General features: G+C 38.9%; 1 protein-coding gene across 1 annotated transcript in view; it reads right to left on the reverse strand.

Moving 5' to 3' along the window:
- The window catches only part of LOC124619626, a 212,915-nt gene that overhangs the window by 40,977 nt on the left and 148,941 nt on the right, over positions 1-22,997 (reverse strand). Inside the window, exon 4 of the mRNA XM_047146136.1 lies at positions 8,384-8,648. Coding sequence (XP_047002092.1) covers positions 8,384-8,648 — 265 coding nt within the window. The remainder of the gene's footprint in view (positions 1-8,383; positions 8,649-22,997) is intronic.

Genomic DNA, 22,997 nt, shown 5'->3' on the forward strand with positions numbered 1-22,997 from the left:
TTCCAATTATTTTACGAAACAACGCCGTAAATACGTCTGACATTGCCTTCTGTGAAAGAATATTAAACTGTAGAGGTTAAATTATGTCAAATACAGTCGCCTAAGTCCCGAGACTAATACATCAGTCAAGAAGTGCACATTAGATTAAAAAATTGTTCTATCAGAAAGAATGTAAACACAAATTTTGTGCAAAATACGTCGTATAAAAACATTTGTATGCCCTATACTGTAATACTGGCCAAGTGTATAGGACACATATGCAGTCGGACCTACAGTGGTCATGGAGTCTATAAAGAGCTTGGTGGTGTGAAACGTCTTAGGCTTATCTGAATGGCGAAAGAATATAACAGTTTGTAACTAGCATATGCTCGAGGAAAGGCACAATTTACATCTCGTGAGATCCAAATTAGGAAATGTCACAAGCGTCGTTCAGGTCAGTGTCTCCCAATGTTCTCCATCCCCTACGTATCGTACACGGTTTAGGAACAGAGTGGTCGTCTTGGAAAATAAATTTTCTTACTCATTTTTCGTTCTCGAGCCACCTGATGCTGAAAAATAAATAAATGAATTTCTTCTATGTTCCTATTCCGTAGATTTAGTATATCAGAAATATGGCGAATAACAATAAACACTCGCGCAAAGATGCAGGTATTCTTCCCACAAGCTTTTAATGAATGTGACTAGTACAATTAAAAGTGCACTGCACCACTTTACTTATTGTCGACGTGTAATGAGATAGGTATAAACGTCCTGACGTTTTCCTTTTTTGTTTTTCTATTTTCAGTCGCAGTTTCCTGTGTGGCAGTTTATCAAAAGCAACTTAGTTCATAGCAGAAGAAGTTCTGATGGCCGTTTCAGATCATTATAAACTGATTCCACAAGACGTAAGCATATAATAATCAGTGCAATATTACCAGCTGAAGACCATCTGGGTTATAATAGTTCCAATGCGAAGTTTGTTCAAGACGTCGGAGGTTTAGCGGTAAAAGTAGCCCACGAAGGCGGAAAGGTTGGCTACAAACTTAATTCAGAAGTGCTGGACAGTACAAAGAGAATGTAACGCAAACTTTAAATAATTAACAAGGAATGAGAAAAGTTAGCTCAAAGTTTCTGCATTAAGGAACGCACATTACTCTTCCCATTAAGCACTGTCTGCTTCGAGAGAGAAATCTAGTAGCAAGGAAACTGTTTTGTTTCCAAGGAATGGCCGCAGACAGTGCACTTCACAAAAATAAAATAATAATAGCATCCTTTTACCGACCTCCCAATTCAGATGATACAGATGCTGAAAATTCAAAGAAAACTTGAGTTTGATTTCAGACACGTACGATAATAGTTGGTGGTGACTTTAATTTACCCTAGATATGTTGGCGAAAATACATGTTTCATTCCGGTGGTGCGCATAAAATATTATCCGAAATTGTGCTAAACGCATTCTCTGAAAATTATTTCGAGCAGTTAGTTCATGAGCCTACGCGATTGGTAAACGGTTGTGAAAACACACTTGACCTCTTAGCAACAAATAATCCTGAGTTAATAACGTGCATCAAAACCGATTCAGGGATTAGTGAACACAGGATTGTCGTAGCGAGATTGAATATTGTAATCCTCAAATCCTCGAAAAATGAGCGAGACATATACCCATTCAAAAAAGCAGATAAAAATTCACTTGACGCCTTCCTGAGAGACAATCTCCACTCATTCCAAATTGATAATATAAGTGTAGACCAGATGTGGCTTAGATTTAAAGAAATAGTATCTGCAGCAATTGAGAGATTTATACCAAATAAATTAACAAACGACGGAGCTGATCCTCCTTGGTACACAAAATGGGCTAGAACACTGTTGCAGAAACAACGAAACAAACATGCCAAATTTAAACAGACGCAAAATCCCCAAGACTGGCGATCTTTTACAGAGGCTCGAAATGAAGCGCGGACTTCAATGCGAGATGCTTATAACAGTTTCCACAACGAAACTTTGTCTCGAAACCTGGCAGGAAACCCAAAGAGATTCTGGTCGTATGTGAAGTATGTTAGCGGCAAGAAACAATCAATGCCTTCTCTGTGCGATAGCAATGGAGATACTATCGAAGACAGTACTGCCAAAGCAGAGTTACTAAACACAGCCTTCCGAAATGCCTCTACAGAAGAAGACGAAGTAAATATTCCAGAATTCGAATCGAGGACAGCTGCCAACATGACTAACGTAGAAGTAAGAATCCACGGAGTAGTGAAGCAACCTAAATCACTTAATAAAAGCAAGTCTTCTGGTCCAGACAATATGCCAATTAGGTTCCTTTCGGAGTATGCTGATGGATTAGCTCCATACTTAAGGATCATATACAATCGTCCGCTCGACGAAAGATCAGTACCCAAAGACTGGAAAGTTGCATAGGTCACATCAATATTCAAGAATCGTAGTAGAAGTAATCCACTAAATCACAGGCTCATATCGTTAATGTCGATGTTCAGCAGGATTTTGGAACATATATTGTGTTCGAATATTATGAATTTCCTCGAAGAAAAAGGCTATTGTGACACAGTGAACATGGGTTTAGAAAACATCGTTCCTGTGAAACACAACTAGCTCCTTATTCACATGAAGTGTTGAGTGCTTTTGACAGGGCACCTCAGATCGATTTCGTATTTCTGGATTTCCGGAAGGCTTTCGACACTCTACCACACAAGCGGCTAATAGTGAAATTGCGTGCTTATGGAATATCGTCTCAGTTATGTGACTGGATTTGTGATTACCTGTCAGAGAAGTCACAGTTCGTAGTAATTGATGTAAAGTCATGGAGTAAAATAGAAGTGATTTCTGGCGGTCCCCAAGGTAGTGTTATAGGCCCTTGGCTGTTCCTTATGTATATAAACGATTTGGGAGACAATCTGAGCACCCGTCTTCGGTTGTTTGTAGATGTCGCTGTACTTTATCGAGTAATAAAGTCATCAGAAGATCAAAACAAACTGCAAAACGATTTAGAAAAAAATATCTGAATGGTGCGAAAGGGAACAGTTGACCTTCAAAAACGAAAAGTTTGAGGTCATCCACATGAGTGCAAGAATTACGAACAACTTAAATTGGAAGGTTCAGTCTGGAACCGAGCGACCGCTACGGTCACAGCTTCGAATCCTGTCTCGGGCATGGATGTGTGTGATGTCCTTCGGTTAGTTAGGTTTAAGTAGTTCTAAGTTCTAGGGGACTGATGACCTCAGAAGTTAAGTCCCACATTGCTTAGAGCCATTTTTGAACCTACTATATCTAAAGAAGCCGTCCGTTTGACAATAATTCGCAATGGATAGCTCAAAGTGGATAGCTCAGAGCTGTGACCGTGGGGATATCAAAATATTTTTCGCCGAATAGGACACAGGAGTAATATACTGGCATTATTCTGGACTGCTATGCATAATCAACATTTTTGGAAAGCACGTGTTACTTTTAGTGTGGGAAAGAAAAACGTTATGCAAAAGCAACGGAAGTCGCCAATAGTTAATTTGACTTACGAAATAATGGACCTTAGTCGGAGAATTGAAAGTAAGCAAATGCCCAGAGCGTATTTTACAGAGCGACAGTGGGGAGAACAGATATATATGCTGCACCTGTGGGTTCACTTTTGTTCTGCGTCACTGTAGACCAATCATGTGTTTGAGCAGTTTCTGTCAGCCAGATTATTGCTGGAAAGTACTGCACCCAATCTAGCAGTTGTCTTCGTCTACACAATGTGTATTGCTCAGATATATCACACATGCCGCTTCATGTAAACATACCATCTACACATTGTCAGTCATTTAAGTTCATTACCAGTTAAGTATCCATCTGCTAATTCTTAATCTGTCCCAAAGTAATAACTAACACAAAGAAAATGTCACTTATATAGTTATTATTAAATTGGATGTGGTGTTGTTTTCTTTTCAATAATGGAAAGATACCAGTTGTTTTAGGACAAGTTATGAAGTAAATTTGTAAAATGTAAATATAATCAATGTGTGTGATCCAAAATAGGCAACTTTGAAGGAATGAAAACAATTATGGAATATATAACCCTATTACAGTCAGTAGCATATCTAATTCTTTTATTTGCTTCTGTTTTTAAATGCTGCTCATGAGTATATCGTTGATACACAGAAATAAAAATGTAAACGTGCACTTGCTCAGGCTCGTGTATCTCCAAAAGTTCTTTACCGTCTGCTGCAAAATTTGGACATTGCATTTTACTACATACGTGCTTTAGGTCTTATTTCATTAATACTACAGGTGTAAAAATTACCGCAATATTAGTTTGATAAGTCAAGGTTGCAAAATATTAACACGAATTCGTTACAGTCGCATGGAAAAAATAGTAGGAGCCAACCTCGGGGAAGATCATTTAGGATTCCGCAGAAATGTGGAAACACGGGAGATAATACTGACCCTACGACGTACCTTAGAAGGCAGGTTAAGGAAAGGCAAACCTATGTTTCTAGCATTTGTAGACGTAGAGGAAGCTTTGGAAATGGTGTCTGGAATACTCTCTTTCAAATTCCGAAGGTGACAAGCGTAATATATAGGGAGCGAAAGGCTATTTACAATTTGTACGAAACCAGATAGCAGTTATAAAAGTCGAGGGGCACGAAAGGGAAGCAGTACTTAAGAAGGGCATTAGGCATTTTGTAGCCTATTCCCGAAGTTGTTCAATCTGTATATTGAACAAGCAGCAAAGGAAAGAAAAGAAAAATTCGGAGTAGGAATTAAAATCCATGGTGAAGAAATAAAAAATTTGAAGTTTGCCGACGACACTGTAATTCTGTCAGAGACAGCAAAGGACTTGGAAGAGCAGTTGAACGGGATAAACAGTGTCTTGAAAGGAGGATATAAGATGAACTATAACGAAAGCAAAACGAGTATAATGGAAAACTGTTGAATTAAATCAGGTGATTCTGAGGGAATTAGGTTAGGAAATGAGATACTTAAAGTACTAGATGAGTTTTTCTATTTGGGCAGCAAGACAATTGATGATGGTCGAATTAGAGAGGATACAAAATGTAGACTGTCAATGGCAAGAAAAGCATTTCTGCAGAAGAGAAATTTGTCAACATCGAGTATTGATTTAAGTGTCAGACTTTTCTGAAGTTATTTGTATGGAGTCAGCTAGGTATGGATGTGAAGCATGGACGATAAATAGTTTAGACAAGAAGAGTAGCTTTTGAAATGTGGCGCCACAGAAGAATGCTGAAAATCAGATTGGTATATCATGTAACTAATGACGGGATTCTGAATACAATTGGGGAGAAGAGAAATTTGTGCCACAACTTGACTAGAAGAAAGAATCGGCTGATAGGACACGTTCTAAGGTATCATGGGATCACCAACTTGATATTGGAAGGATGCATGGAGGGTAAAAATCGTAGCAGGAGACCAAGAGGCCTCCACACGATAGAGTAGCATGGAGAGCTGCAACAAAGCAGTCTCCGAACTGCAGACCACAATATACAGGGTGGTCCATTGATCGTGACCGGGCCAAAAATCTCACGAAATAAGCGTCAAACGAAAAAACTACAACGAAGCAAACTTGTCTAGCTTGAAGGGGGAAACCAGATGGCGCAATGGTTAGCCCGCTAGATGGCGGTGCCATAGGTCAAACGGATATCAACTGCGATTTTTTTAAATAGGAACCCCAATTTTCATTACTTATTCGTGTGGTTCGTAAAGAAATATGAATGTTTTAGTCGGACCACTTTTTTCGCTTTTTGATAGATGGCGCTGTAATAGTCACAAAACATGTGGCTCACAATTTTAGACGAATAGTTGTAAGAGGCAGGTTTTTTAAATTAAAATACAGAACGTAGGTACGTTTGAACATTTTATTTCGGTTGTTCCAGTGTGATACATGTACCTTTGTGAACGTATCATTTCTGAGAACGCATGCTGTTACAGCCTGATTACCTGTAAATACCACATTAATGCAATAAATGATTAAAATGATGTCCGTCAACCTCAATGCATTTGGCAATAGGAGTAACGAAATTCCTCTCAACAGCGAGTAGTTCGCCTTCCGTAATGTTCGCACATGCATTGACAATGCGCTGACGCATGTTGTCAGGCGTTGTCGGTGGATCACGATAGCAAATATCCTTCAACTTTCCTCACAGAAAGAAATCCGGGGACGTCAGATCCGGTGATCGTGCGGGCCACGGTGTGGTGCTTCGACGACCAATCCACCTGTCATGAAATATGCTATTCAATACCGCTTCAACCGCAAGAGAGCTATGTGCCGGACATCCATGATGTTGGAAGTACATCGCCATTCTGTCATGCAGTGAAATATCTTGTAGTAACATCGGTAGAACATTACGTAGGAAATCAGCATATATTGCACCATTTAGATTGCTTTCGATAAAATAGGGGTCAATAGTCCTTCCTTCCATAATGCCGCACCATACATTAACCCGCCAAGGTCGTTGATATTCCACTTGTCGCAGCCATCGTGGATTTTCCGTTGCCCAATAGTACAAATTATGCAGGTTTCCGTTACCGCTGTTGGTGAATGACGCTTCGTCGCTAAATAGAGCGCGTGCAAAAATTCTGTCATCGTCCCGTAATTTCTCTTGTTTGGCAGATCCTCCCAGTAGCAGAACTTTACACGACGTTCAAAGTCGTCGCCATGCAATTTCTGGTGCATAGAAATATGGTACGGGTGCAATCGAGGTTGATGTAGCATTCTCAACACCGACGTATTTGAGATTTCTGATTCTCGCGCAATTTGTCTGGTACTGATGTGCGGATTAGCCACTACAGCAGCTAAAACACCTACTTGGGAATCATCATTTGTTTCGGGTCGTGGTTGACGTTTCACGTGTGGCTGAATAATTCCTGTTTCCTTAAATAACGTAACTATCCGGCGAACGGTCCGGACACTTGGATGATGTCGTCCAGGATACCGAGCAGCATACATAGTAAACGCCCGTTGGGCATTTTGATCACAATAGCCACAGATCAACACGATATCGACCTTTTCCGCAATTCGTAAACGGTCCATTTTAACACGGGTAATGCATCACGAAGCAAATACCGTCCGCACTGGCGGAATGTTACGTGATACCACGTATTTATACGTTTGTGACGATTACAGCGCCATCTATCACAAAGCGAAAAAAATGGTCCAGCTAAAACGTTCATATTTCTTTACGTACTACACGAATATGTAATAAAAATGGGGTTTGCTATTTAAAAGAAAAAACCAGTTGATTTCCGTTTGACCGATGGCAGCGCCATCTAGCGGGCAAACCATAGCGTGTAGCGCCTTCTGGTTCCCCCTTCAATCTAGACAAGTTTAGTTCTTTGTAGTTTTTTGGTTTGATGCTTATTTCGTGCGACATTTGACCCAGTCACTATCAATGGACCATCCTATATATATTAAAAAGGCTGTACTTCTAAACATATATCGGATATACAACAGTGAAACGTCGTCAGCAAATGGAAAAAGGTGTATTTATAGCTAATTGGTTTACGATTAGAATACTACCACAGAATTTAAATTTATAAATAACAAGAAACAAGGCTTCAGGTCAGAGAGAGGGGAAAGAAGAGATGATCAGATTGGTGCGTGGAAATGGATATAGAAAACGGGAAAGAGGAGGTGGAGAGAGAGGAGGAGGGATGAAGCTGGACAGAGAAAGGGGGAGGAGGTGATGGACTGAAAAGTGGGAGGGGGAGGGAGGGGAGGCTAGAGGAGTTGAGAGGGAAGAGGGAGCAGCAGATGTACAGAGAGAGAGGAAGGAGGTGATTGTCAGAGAGTGGGAAGAAGGAGAAGATGGATAAACGAAGGGGGAGGGTGAGATGAACAGAGACAGGGGAGAGAAGCAGATTAGGACGCAGTATATCCAATTCCTATACACATTAGGGTCGTGCTTTCTCTTTTCTTTCTTTTCCATTTAAGTTGACTGAGCGAGCCGTACAGAAAGTAATTGAAAAATATGATTAGTTTGCTGGATATAAGGTCCGCCCCTATTATGAAAATAACCGTTTCTCTTTAAAACATAATATAGTTTAGTTATTTTGTGCCACCATCAGAGGTTATTCTTTATCAAATCCTATTTTCTAAATTATTATGTTGTGTGGGACCATCTTCACAACTGAATAGCGCAAAAGTTATCAATTAAGTGAAGGATACACACTGATGACGGCAGAAAGGTGCTGAAGCATGTTTGGTTTTTAGTGTAAAACTTTTGTTTCCATAACAGGTGGATCTTTTATCGAGTAATTCTGGACAGCATGAACATGACTCACTACATAAATAAATTTCACAAATAGCTCAAAAAAAGCACTCGACGTAAAATAGTTCCCAGCGCGGAACAAAAAAATAACGCTACAGAATCTGTGATACTGAGGAGGCCACACTCACCTTGAACCTTGTCGGCTCTGGAGTTGCTGGTCTGCACGGTAGCCCTGCTCTCCAGCACGGGCGCCTTCTGGAGGCGGTCGCTCTCGACGCTCTCCTCGTTGCTCCTCCAGTAGACTGTCGCGATGGTGGCCAGGCACTTGAGCTTCATGTCACCCCGCCGGAAGTGGCGCGGCCGCACCTTGAACTCCAGCCCGAGTATGGACGTCTCCAGATCGTCCAGTGGCGAGACAATTATGTCAGGACCTTTCAGCAAACTTTGGTCAGCCTGCACAAAGGAAAACCCTCAGTTGCTTCAATCTTCTTGCAGCATTCTGTCGCCAGTAAGTAATTCAGAACATAACACGTGAAAAGAATATCAGTTTAAGTGTAAGTTCCCAAATTCTACACGACCAAGACCAAGCTCATGCTAAACGAGACATCGATATTTAGTTTCAAGATTTTACTACTGGTTATATCAGTAGTATTCCACAAACCAGCATGCCCTATGGGTAGTACTAAATGACAAGCACTTTATATCTGTCTAGTAGTGGGCCTGCAACGGCTATTCCCTATTGCTGTGGACTCTTACAACCCATCAGTGACTACTACTAGTTGTGGCAATGGACTATTTTGTGGTTCACATGGCAAACATCTTGAATGAATCGTCAATGAAGTAAGGATAACGCGAAACCAGTATAATGAAGCACTCTAAAAGGCTCGCTATGTGACATAAAACGAACTTGATATGACAGAAATTTTGTTTCTGTTACATTTGTATATTTTGAGTTATAAAATATTTCAAGTACCAACTTTACTTTTATTTGCAAAGTTTTAAAATTGGTTGTGTTGAATATCTGTTTTATCCAAACATACGAGCTGAAATACATTGTTGCAAAGAAAAAAATAATTATATTGTGAGATTCTTCGCCGTCTGAAATACATTAGTAATTGTTGGACTTCTTTGAGGCCTGTTCCATCATTCTGTGACTCAAAAAAGTACAGTTTAATTTGTATGCCATGCATTTCATGTATGATTCTCAGGAAGAACTGACTCCACTAAGTTACCAAAAGTACATTTAACATACTTTCTCAGGTTTCTTAATAAATGTGTACCTTTACATATTGTTCTTATCTCCACTGGCGTTAAAACAAAGTCAGCTACTGAAATGATAAAATCACTCTACTCACATTCGGCGGAATTGGGTTTCTAATCCCCATCTGACCATCTATAGGTTTACTTTGTGTTTGTTATTCCCTTAAACAAAATGTGATCTTGTTTCTTAGAAAAGGCCCTATCTAGTTTCATGTGGTATCCAAATCCTTACAGTGTATGCAGAATGTCTTGCTTCATTATAAAAAGTGAAAAACCACAGTGATAATATCATTTTCATTTAATTGTGTTGTATATAATAAGTAATCATAATTATGTGATTTTGCTCCTTGTATTTATTAGTCTACCACAATCACTCCATTTGTATCTATATTCCCATTATCATGTAATAATGGTTGATATCAGATGATGGTGGTAGACAAAGGAATCCAGCCTAATTAAATATGGATGATGGAAATTACCAATTTTATACAGGCTCTAGATCGCAGTTCTTAGGAATTACTGTGTATTGTGAAATGATTACTGATTATAGTAGTCGTTAAAGAGCTCCTTCCGCGACAGTGCATGACTAAAACCGACATACTTCTTGTAACCTGTTAGTGCATTTTGAAGACTATTACTATTTTATTTCACAAGAAGCTGGTGCAGTTTGTAGACTATTACCATTTTATTTTATTTCCATTCTTGTTTGATGTGATCAAAATTTACGTCGTAACAGGGAAAACTGGACGGCTATTAATATATACTAAAACATTGAGGACCCAAGATAAACCCCTGTTGTTTAGAATTTCCTTTGCTTCGACAGCCTGCTTTTCTTTGAATGGGCATAACAGCAAAATGTTTGACTTTGTCTCATAAAGTATCACTATGAAGAGATTCACTACATATGCTATTGTATAATAAGGCTTTAAAATGCCACTATCTCGTAACTGAATTCTCAATAATAACTTAGAAATGTTTTTAGGGAAGTTGAGTAGAATGAAATTTTCTATTGGAGATTTAGGATGTAGCACAATTGTGTCAAACGACGTTCATGAAGCTCTTCTGTGACATAATGGGTCACTGAATAATGCTCTCTTCGTATCTAAATTGCGTAGCACTTTTAGAAAAAGACATTGAATATATCTGCAATCTAGCACTGGTTTATAATTAATCTTCCATGTAATTCTTTCATGTCGCTAATTTTTTGAGTGCCTTTGCTCTAAATAGTTATTTTTTCTTGCCAGATGAACCTTTTTGTTCATCAAGCTATACAATTTTTGCAGATAGAGAATTTAGTTAGAATTTCCTGTCTGTAGTTTCACTCTTTCATTAATTATTTCCATATTAACAGCATGATACACACATGTCTGTCACGTTCTGGAAAAGGGTTAATCATAACATTGATACATGCCATTTTCAGTATGGTTCTTGTTATTGAACTTTTATGAATAACACTGTTGAATATTGTCATCAGTATTATTTCCCAATGGATGAGGGAATTTATATTATATGAATTAGAAGGAATCCCACAGCACCTGTTGCACAGCTGTAAGAAATTTAAAATTAAGTCGCCTTCAGATATCTTCAGACGTTAAATACCATTCTAGATCTTTAAACTGTTTTATGAATAACTCAAAATTACCAACTGCGGTCTTATCTATTGCAATTTTCGCTTACAATCTGCATATGGGTTTCAGCTAATATGGAGAACAATATTCAAGATTATGATCTTGCAAAGTCTTAAGGACATCAAGAGATTAATATTTGATCAACATCCTACTGTAAATGATATCTCTGAATAGAAACTTAGAACTATTACTACTTGCTTCTTTTTCTTTTATTCATTTCGTTACAGGTATGCCAAAATTATTCTTAGTTCTGTCATTATCTATATCGTTTCCTGCATATTTGATTAGGTCACCTACTCATTTCATATTTTCCAAACAATATTTCCTTATACTCTTCTCAGTGTTTCACTTCTCTAACAGATATTTTGCTCTACATACATTAAAATTTATTCATCTGTAATGAAGCATGTTCACAGCCAAATCTTAATGTTGTTGAAGTATGTGATTCTAAACATAAAATTCTTATTATAAATATTTTAAGATAGGTCCAAGATAATTAACATTTTAGTACTCTTTGTATATTCTGATGATCATTATAACCTAGTGATATGTATGTTTTTTCAAAGTGTTTAAACTGATTAACTCCTTCTCTTTTACCTGCCTGTGTCTCTCTGTATTCAAGTTCATTTTCAACTTTCACTACTAATTTTGTTCTATCATTGAAGAATCTGGAACCAAGCTATTCTATATTTTCTCAAAATCTTTGCTTCAGTAATTACTGCAAATATTGCAAAATAGTCTAGAAATTATAAAGTTTCCCACTATCATTTAGAAATTTACAATTTTTTTGTTTTGTTGACCCAATATTTTTCCATTAATTGTGCCAATTTAATCTCAATCAAATAGCATAGGTACTGGAAAGCCAATCCTAAACTAGTGTTATTTGCATATGGCTACGTTACCAATAATTGTCTCTACTGATGTGGTACATTGTAGGTAGTGAGCTGATTTTAATGCAGTTATTTACAGTTCATTAAATTCTTTTGTGAACTGCTTATCTAGAAAGAAAGATAGAAAAATTATAAATTACTCCCAAAATAATTATCTGCTGCAAAGGCGGAGAGTAATATCATATTTTCTCCATAAAAAAAAACAAAAGAAAAGTATCTAAGGATGTCTTTGTCATATATGGTGCGAGGAATGTCTTTCGTTAATTACACTCATATGGTCATTTTTAGTGAACAGCATCACATATCTGTTAATATGATAAATAAATAGATAAGCATCAGTGATCTGTTCTTCGATAATGCATTAAGCTACATTTGCAAATGTGCAGAACGAAAGGCTCAAAAATATTTGTTCTGTAAATACAAACCGCCATTTCTCGCTGCACTGTACTTTATTTCTCCCTGACGCCTTTCTCCTTTATGATTAAGGCAGCTTCAGTGGGAGCTAGAATGATGCAGTTTGATATGTGATATTTGTTGATTATAAAACAGTTCACGTCTCATTTTTTACGTAGATAAATTTTACAGTTCTTTGTGTTTTTGGTTGTCATCTGCGCTTCCTGTCATCTATCATACGCTGTAGATCACACTTTAAGTTTACTTATTCAACATAAGCACGTCTTCATGTTCATAACATTTTTCTTCACAATTTTCATATTCTTTGCCCTTATTTCTGCGGAGTATTAATGGTTTTCTGTAACTAGTTATAGATATTTCATAGGAAACTGTGATTTGAAGTCTGTCTACTGTATAAAAGGGAACATGGATTACAGGCCACTGATGATGCTTCCCAAATAAAAGGAGCTAAATGCGTATGTCAATAAACAAACTGGCTTCAATTAGTTGCATAGACAGCACATACATCCAAGAATTTAAAGCAACTAAGGGAAAGACGGAAAACTGAAAAAAAGACGACATCTGCTGTGGGTGCACTATATGTCTCATCCTGTTTGGTCTGTTTATGTGCATACATTAGTTTTCAGCATATACTTCGTTAGATTACGAAGTATATGCTGAAAACTAACGTCTATTCATTTCTGTTATGTTTATATTTCACAATATATGTAAATGACCTAGTAGATAGTGTCGGAAGTTCCATGCGGCTTTTCGCGGATGATGTTGTAATATACAGAGAAGTTGCAGCATTAGAAAATTGCAGTGAAGTGCAGGAAGATCTGCAGCGGATAGGCACTTGGTGCAGGGAGTGGCAACTGACACTTAACATAGACAAATGTAATGTATTGCGAATACATAGAAAGAAGGATCCCTTATTGTATGATTATATGATAGCGGAACAAACACTGGTAGAAGCTACATCTGTAAAATATTTGGGAATATGCGTTCGGAACGATTTGAAGTGGAATGATCATATAAAATTAATTTTTGGTACGGCGGGTGCCAGGTTGGGATTCATTGGGAGAGTCCTTAGAAAATGTAGTTCACCAACAAAGGAAGTGGCTTACAAAACACTCGTTCAACCTATACTTGAGCTCCCGTCCGCGACACCGTGTCAGAAACTATCATAACAAGTCGAGCGCAATTACATGCTGCCAAACCCCGAAAGCGCGGCAACTCGCGAGAGCGTCACACAACACACCTGCTCCACTGCACTACTCCAGCCAGACTCCGCTCTGCTTGCGCTCCGCGCGGCAGAGTTAACACTACCAAAGATCCTAAACACTTTGGTTCTCCACACGACCTATCGATGTATTCGTTCGTATTGCTCATCAGTGTGGGATCCGTACCAGGTCAGGTTGACAGAGGAGATAGAGAGGATCCAAAGAAGAGCGGCGCGTTTCGTCACAGGGTTATTTGGTAAGCGTGATACCGTTACGGAAATGTTTAGCAAACCCAAGTGACAGACTCTGCAAGAGAGGCGCTCTGCATCGCGGTGTAGCTTGCTGTCCAGGTTTCGTGAGGGTGCGTTTCTGGATGAGGTATCGAATATATAGCTACCTCCTACTTATACCTCCCAAGGAGATCACGAATGTAAAATTAGAGATTCGAGCGCGCAGTCGTTCTACCCGCGAACCATACGCGACTGGAACAGGAAAGGAGTGTAAAGACAGTGGCACGTAAAGTGCCCTCCACCACACACCGTTGGGTGGCTTGCGGAGTATAAATGTAGATGTAGATCTCTCTCTCCCTGTACCTGTGTGTTTGTACGAATGTGAGTGTGCAGGTGTGTCGGTGGCTATTCACACCAAGACTTTAAACCAGGCTCTGATAGCTATTACATTCATATTCAACATACTGCAAGTGGCACTGAATATCCACCGACACACCCACGCACACACACACACACACACATACACAAATGATAATGCATAAACGTGCACACACTTAATCTTTTAGACGTACAGAGAGAGATATAAACACAACAGAAATTAGTAGACGTTAGTTTTCAGCACATATTTTGTTAGGTTGGCAACACGTACGTAAACCAGACACGATGACACATATAGTGAACTAACAGTGGCTACATGTTTAAATCACAGTTTTCGATCAAATATGTGAAACTACTGAGATAAGAGTACTAGTGCTCCACAGTAATAAGGTCAGAGAATATGAAAACTGTGAAGAAAAAGTTCGGAACTTGAAAACGTGCTTATATTTCGTAAATGAGTTTATACTGTGACCTCCAGCATGTGACCAGATGAGAGGAGACGTAGATGCTAACCAGAAACGTGAAGAAGTGACTTATTTATGCAAGAAACGAGACGTGAACTGTTTCATAATCTAAAAATATTACACAACAAAACTAAACTGCATCACTTTAAATCCCACAGAAAATGCTTTAAAGTAAAAGGCGAAACGGGTCTGGGAGGAACAAAATACGTTGCAGCAAGAAAAGGCCCTTTTATATCCAAAACAAATATTTCTGTGCTTGCTTCTGGTGACGGCCACACAAACTTGTTATAAGCTCAGATTTGTCAAGAGGCATGTGTATGATAAATCATGCCTATTTTAAATAATGAAAATGGAATCAAGTCATTTTTGCGACAGCTTGAAATGTAAGTTCAGAGGCTATAAATTTTTGGATATGAATATAGACACGTGCTTATGTTTTGTGTAACTGCATAGGAGCGGAATTGTCACAGATATCACGCATGCGAGGAGCTTTCATTACGGTTGCCGTTTGCCGCAGGTCCCCATTATGTGCGAGCACAGCTGCCCCTCGGTCGGCACAGGGCCGTGCTTTCCGGCCAACTTTTATTCCGGACAGGCTAATTAATGCCTGTGACTGCGCTTATGATTAAAATATTGCCGGCATTGCGGCGGACTCAGTCCTTTTAGGGACTCTAAAATTTTCACACCGGTGTTAAATCTGTAAAATGCTCCAAATTAGCACGTGGAACTAATCTCTCGTGGGGTTGTTAGCACTTGGTATTGTGGTTTCTGTCGCTACAAAATTTCTGCTTCTGCAGCTTCTCCGTTTTATGTCACAATACTAAACTGACGATGTGAAAGGAACGTATATGGTAGAATTACTCGATCTCCATAGTTTTTCTGTGTATAGGTCGACGCACAAAAACCGACCTAGAGTGTAGACTGATCACCAGTTACTCACGAATTGTTTCCCGCCACGAGCAGATATGACAACAAATAGATAAACATGTAACATTTAGATAATAAAGAAATAACAAATAAGCTAATGTAAGGAACAGCTTCGAAATAGGAGAAGACATTAGGCGAGTGACTATGAGCAGTCTAATACTCGGGGCCGATTCTTTGTTCTCCACAATTCGTTAGTCTGTGTACCATAAAAATTTAGTCAGACACAATGATAGTTGATTATGATATAATGATATTGCTCGAGTGATTCTAAACGTGTTTCATAAAGCGGTTTGAGCCAGGAAGACAAGAAAGAAGGCTTGAGATGATCATGTTTCCAATAGGAGTTCTTAAAGCCTGAAAGAAGTACATTTGATGTCGCAGGAACGCGAATAAAAGAGCTCATTCAAACTGTTCTACGACTGTCCTACCTCACCAGAAAGGTAACTGACAAGACGTTTCTGTTTCTGTAGAGACGTTCATTAAAAGATCACCAGTGGTTGGCTAAAAGTTAATCAACCACATCAGTCAAAATATTTCTTATCAAAATTACTTAAGGGTTGCAAAGCGAAAAGTGTCTCAGTTGCTGTAGCCTTTATAATTTGTGGTATTTTCAATTTTTTTCTCCACTCGCCGCATCGCTGCAATGATAGAACCAATCAATTCCCAAGATCCAAATTGAGGTACACACAACACTCACGAAAAGAAAGCACAAATCTGGTAACATATATCGGCAACAAGCGAATGTGAGCGCGAGAAAATCATGATTAGCTGCTGTGTATAAAATCAGAATAGCATTAAGAACAAAGCAGGTCCCGAGTTCTGAGTCGTCTGCTACGCTAACTGTGGTTGAAATCTTCTTCCTCGCTACAACCTGGCATCCTATTTAAATAAGAAGTCAGACTTACATTTTTACTGTCCTCTTTTGCAAAAACATTCTCAGATACGAAAGAACGAATCAAAGCCATACGTTCAGTACGCTATTAGGTCTCTGAATTAATGATCTAATATGGTACCAGGTGTCTTAACCGAACTCATGACCCTACGCGTACTCTGCAGATCGGTAGAACAACGTTCACAAGCTATTTCCCTTAATCCATAACGCAGAATGATAGCTGGAACCAGTGACTGTGACAATAACGGCACATATCGAAGAATTAAGGTCTCAAAACTGGGTGAATTCAATTATTAATTTTTGTACCTGATTTCTTATTGAGATTTTGAGGGTCATCCAAATGGCATAATCTGTATTCTGAAAGTGAACTCAAGTTCACTAACAAAACATGGAACTGAATGTCTTCCATAAATAACTCCGAAATTTCGCAAAATCAGAACCAGATAATATTACCATTGAACTGAAGGCAAGAGCTATAAGTGAGAAGTCACAGAAGCAAATGCATGTAATAATCATTTCTTGAATATAGTAGAAAGCATGGGGACAAACAGTTCAAAAGGAAAATCACGGCAACATGTTGACAAAAGGAACTCTCATACAATTCAGTCATATGAATATATCATCAACTTCCCCTTCCGAAATTAAGAAAATTATAGATCCTCTCAAAAGTAAAAGATCATCTGGTTTTGATGGTGTTTCCAACAGAGTACCAAGGGTTTGTTACCAAAGAATAATCTCGATCCTATCCGCAATATCTAAGACATCACTAAGTGAAGTCATTTTTCCAGAGACACTGAAGTACGCCGTTGTTAAACACCTCCTTAAGAAAGGTAATAAGAGAGATGTCAATAACTACCAACATGTCGCAATGTACACATGATTTTCCACCCTAGCAGAATAATATCCCCTGCAAATCACAGTTTGTGTTTCAGAAGGTTTGTTCTCTTCAGAATGCCATTTACATGTTCAGTCACCAGATCTTACAAGCATTAAATAATAAAGTAGCGACGTTTTGTGTGTTATGCGGCGTATCTAAGGCATTTCAGTTTGTGAATCACAATATTCTTCTATATAAATTGAAGTTTTATGAACTTGATGGTATAGCAAATCAATGGGTAATGTCATATGTAAGCACAAGAATTTAGAAAGTTATTCTTAATAATTCAACAAATGTAATCTGTGGACATAATTTCGACTGAAGTGAAATGACCTATGGGGTTACCGAAGGCTCACTCTTAGAAATATTAGTGTTCCTTGTATATGTAAATGATTTTCCGTCTAATATAAAACAAGCAGAAGTAGTTCTTTTTGCGGATGACAGTAGTAATGTAATCGACCCAAGCATGCATACAGAAACAGAAGAAATAGTAAACAAAGTTCTTAAAGCTAACATTGACTGGATTTCTGTGAATAGTCTCAACCTCAGTTTCATAAAGATACAATATATCCAGTTCAGTACATGTAGGTTACTACATCAATGATAAGTGTACCACGTGGTGAGGAAATAATGTACAGGGTGGAAACACAAAATTCGAACCTGTCCACATTGATGACAATTTAACCTGAAAAAAAAAAAACATTTGGAACTTCCAAAACAACTTAGTTCAGCCACATTTGCATTTGAAGTCACTGCATTTCTTTCAATAATGCCATATGGAACGATGTTCTGGGGTAACTCATCGTTAATGAAGAAAGTCGGGATTACTCAAAAATATACTGTAAGAATAATATGTCACTATACCAACCACGATCATCTTGTAAACATCTGTGTAACGATTTGGGCATTCTGACTACTGCTTCACAGTATATATATTCCCTCATGAAGTTTGTTGTACATAATCGTTTACAGTTGAAAAGGAACAATGTACACAATTACAATATCAGAAGGAAAAATGACAGTCATTACTCCACGTTAAGGTTGTCTTTAGCACATACAGGGGTGCACAACGCTTCAACGAAAATTTTTGATCACTTACCTAGTGTATAAATTGTCTGACAGAAACAAGTCAAAATTTGAAAACTGGCTGACAAAATTTCTGGTTGACAACTCTTTCTATTGTGCTGAAGAATTTCTATTTTAACGTAAAAGGTGGTGAGAAGGAATTACTAACTCATATCTGCATATTTAAAAAAGTTACAGAGTTATAAATTTCCAGCAAGCAACCATGTTTAAAAATTAATTTGCGAAGTGAATGTAAGAAAGACTCATTCCATATCGTTACGATTTATCGCACAAAACGATCCATGGAATATGAAACTAACTAACTAACTTACTAACTAATCGTAGGACTATTTGTAATCATCAGTTGATTGTCCTTATACACAGATTACAAATTACAGACTGAGACCTGTATTTCGGCAGCTTATGACTCGGATGTATCACTATGAGCTGCCTTAGTGGCTACGAGATCATCCGATGTATTGTAAGAAAACCCATACACACCTGAACACTGACTGTAGATGGTGGAAAAAGAAATCTTATCCACGCAGACTCTCCAACGATGGCCAACTATCAGTTCCAAATATTATTGCGCGATGTAGCAGTTACTTCTTCAAAGTATTTAATACAACACAGTCACAATGTTCAATAATCTGAATGGTGTAAGACTACTGAGTCCATTACATCAATATTCTGTGGTGTACAACCGAGAGAATTTGGTAGCACCGACGTGCGTTCCTCTTTTGGGCATTGTAGTGTGGGCAACAATGCCGTGGTAAAGTTAACAGGTTGTGGAGCGGTGTGCTGAAAGTATCTAGCTGGATCAGTCAAGCTGGTCGTACGCGTCAGTTTATATACGGCCCAGTTAGTGCCTAGTCTGCGTTTAAGTGACTTACGTATGGATTCGGAAATTCTGGAGACGAATCAGAGCAGGAACTCGAGATTTGCGAGGGCTGCTACGAAACACTGCATTTACATGCTACTTTAGTACGTCAGTGATCCGTGCGACAACGCCTATTCCAGGCATTGCTTGACGTGGTGACAAATCGCGAGAGACTTTAGTGTGATGTAGACTGCAATACCCCTCATTTCACAAATGGAAGGCAGTGGTTTATTTAGAAGTAGGCGTTAGAAAATGTGAATACGTAGATGAATGACAACTTACAAGAGCACGTCGATGAACTTAACTCACAATACCCACAGTGTGCTTATATTTCATTTTGTGATTTAAAACCACAAACCAACAAAATCTCGAGTAAGTAGTAGCTTATCTGCAGGAATATTCCTGGGATAAGTTAAGACACGGTACATTTCGTTTATTACGTACAGAGCTTGGAACTTTGCCTAATATAACTGCCAAGATGCCTGAATAGTTCGGTAGTTGCTGTAGTTAGCGGCTGCTTCGGTCACAGGTTCGAATCCTGCCTCGGGCATGGATGTGTGTGATGTCCCTAGGTTAGTTAGGTTTAAGTAGTTCTGAGTCTATGGGACAGATGACCTCAGATGTTAAGTCCCATAGTGCTTAGAGCTATTAATCCAAATGCTGTAGTCAGTCCAAACCCCAAGATAAGGAAGGGCGTTGACGCTGGAGGAAAGGCACGAAAGAGCAGCAAAAATTGGGCACCAAATTTCACACAAGAAGACACTGTTGTAATTCCACAGTCAATTTAAAACTCTTGATTCAGGAAAATATCTTATCTGAATAAACAAAAATGTTTAGGTGATGTTATTGAACCGAATATACTGAAACCAGACGCCAACAAAGAAAGAATTGGAAAACTAGAAAAGTATATTAAATGTGTATCAAGAAAACCATAATTATGAAATTATAACACAATTGTCAAAACAAAAATACTTTACACTCTTGATGACACGTCAATTGGTGGTAGATGTCAAACACTGGAAAGCAAAGAACAATAACTGCAGACAAAATTTTTGAAAAGAAATGTGAAAGTGAAATTTAAATGAAGAAGATATCAAATATAATCTATCAGTCTCTGAAAAATATTACATATACAAAAAGGAAAGCGACTGCAATTGTACAGTCACTAATATCAACAAGCATAGATATTATGTATGTTAATTAAGAATCGAAACACTTGCTGTTGTTGTTGTTGTCTTCAGTCGCAAGACTGGTCTGATGCAGCACCCCATGCTACTCTACCCTGTACGTGGCTGATCATTTCTGAATAACTACTGCAAACAACATCAATCTGGATCTGCTTGCTTTATTCATCTCTTGGTCTCCCTCTACAATTATTACTCCGGACACTTCAATACAGTACTAAAATGTGATGCCTTGACGTCTCAGAACGTGTTCTGTCAACCTATTCTTTCTTCCATCCTTTCTTCTTTTCTCCCCCATTTCTGTTCAGTTCCTCCTCATTAGTTACGTGATATACCCGCCTAACATTAAGCATTCTTCTATAGCACACTTTAAAAGCTTATATCCTCTTCTTATCTAATCCGTTTATCGACATTGTTTCACTTTCATACATGACTACACTCCGTAAAAATGCTGTCAGAAAAGCCTGACACTTAGTTCTGGATCTAATCTTAACAAATTTCTCTTCTTTCGAAAGGCTTCTCTTGATATTGCCAGTCTATATTTTCTATCCTTTCTACTTTGGACATCATTAATTATTTTACTGCCCAGATAGCAAAACTCATCTGCTACTTTAAACATCTCATTTCTTAATCTATTTCTCTCTCTCACCTTCACTTGATTTCATTCACCTATATTCAGTTATCCTTATATTGCTTTTGGTGATGTTCATCTTGTATCCCCTCTTCAAGGCACTGAACATTTCGTTCAGCTGCTCATCTAGGTCCTTTGCTTTCTTTGAGAGAATTTCTATATCACTGGCAAACCTCCAAGTTTTTATTTCTTCTAACTGGACTTTAACTTCTACTCGAAATTTTTGTTTGAATTCTGTACTGTACGTTCAATGTACAGACCCAATGACATCGAAGACAGGCTAAAAGGCTGTTTAACTCTGATATGAGCTACTGCTCCTGTTTCCGCAGAAGTTGTAAGTAGCTGTTTGCTTCTTGTACTTCATACCTGCTACCTTCATAATTTCAAAGAGAGAATTCCAGTCATCATTGTCAAAAGCATTCTCTAAGTCTACAAACCCCATAAACGTAGGTTGGCTTTCTTTAACCTACCTCCGTAGGTCGCAGGATCAGTATTGGTGGCATATTCTTACATTTTTCGGAAATCGAAACTGATCTTCTGTGGATGGTTTAAATCCAGTTTTTCCATTCTTGTATAGAGAACTAACGTTGGTATTTTGAAGTCTTGAGATTTTAAAATGATACACTGATGAGCCAAAGAAACTAGTGCCCCTGCCTAATATACTGTAGGGCCCCTGCGAGCACGCTGAAGTGCCACAACACGGAGTAGCATGGACTCGGCTACTGTCTTAAGTAGTGCTGGGGCGAACTGACACCATGACTCCTGGAGTGCTCTCCATGAATCCGTAAGAATACGAGGGTATGGAGATCTCTTCTGAACAGTACGTTGCAAAGTATCCCAGATATGCTCAATAACGTTCATGTCTTGGGAGTTCGGTGGCCAGCGGAAGTGTTTCAACTCAGAAGAGTGTTCCTGGAGCCACTCTGTACCAATTCTGAACGTGTGAAGTGTCGCATCGTCCAGCTGGAATTGCCCAAGTCCGTCGGAATGCATAATGGGCACGAATGGATGTGGGTGATCAGACAGTATTCTTACATACGTGTCACCTGTCAGAGTCGTATCTAGACGTACCAGGGGTCCTATATCACTTCATCCGCACGCTCCCCACACAATTACCGATTCCTCCAACAGGTTGAACAGTCCTCTGGTGAGATGCAGGTTCCATGGATGTCCGTACACGTCCATCCACTCGATACAATTTGAAACGAGTCTCGTCCGACCAGGCAATATGTTTCCAGTCAACAGCAGTCCACTGCCGGTGTTAACGGGCCCAGAAGAGGCGTAAAGCTTTGTGTCGTGCAGTCATCAACGGTACACGAGTTGGCTTTCGCCTCCGAAAACCGATGTCGATAATGTTTCGTTGAATGGTTCGCACGCTGACACTTGTTGACGGACCAGCACTGAATTCATAGCAATTTGCGGATGAGTTCCACTTGTGTCACTTTGAATGGTTTTCTTCCGTCATCGATGGTCCTTTTCTTGCAGGATCTTTTTCCGGTAGCAGCGATGTTGGAGATCTGATGTTTAACAGGATTCCTCATATTCACGGTACATCCGTGAAAAGGCCCTACGCGAAAATCCCCACTTCGTAACTACCTCGGTGATGCTGAGTCCCATCGCTATGGCGCTGACTATAACACCACGTTCAAATTTACCTAAATCTTGATAGTCTGCATTGTAGCAGCAGTAACCCGTATAGCAACAGCGCCAGACACTTGCCGTCTTATGTTGGCGCTGCCGACCGCAGCGCCGTATTCTGCCTGTTTACATATCTCTGTATTTGAATACGCTTGCCTATATCAATTTCTTTGGCGCTTGAGTGTAGTTTGGTAATTTCAAGGCTGTCAGCAACTGTTTTCTTTGCAAATGGAATTATTACA

This window comes from Schistocerca americana, chromosome 6, assembly GCF_021461395.2.
Source record: "Schistocerca americana isolate TAMUIC-IGC-003095 chromosome 6, iqSchAmer2.1, whole genome shotgun sequence".
NCBI lineage: Eukaryota > Metazoa > Arthropoda > Insecta > Orthoptera > Acrididae > Schistocerca > Schistocerca americana.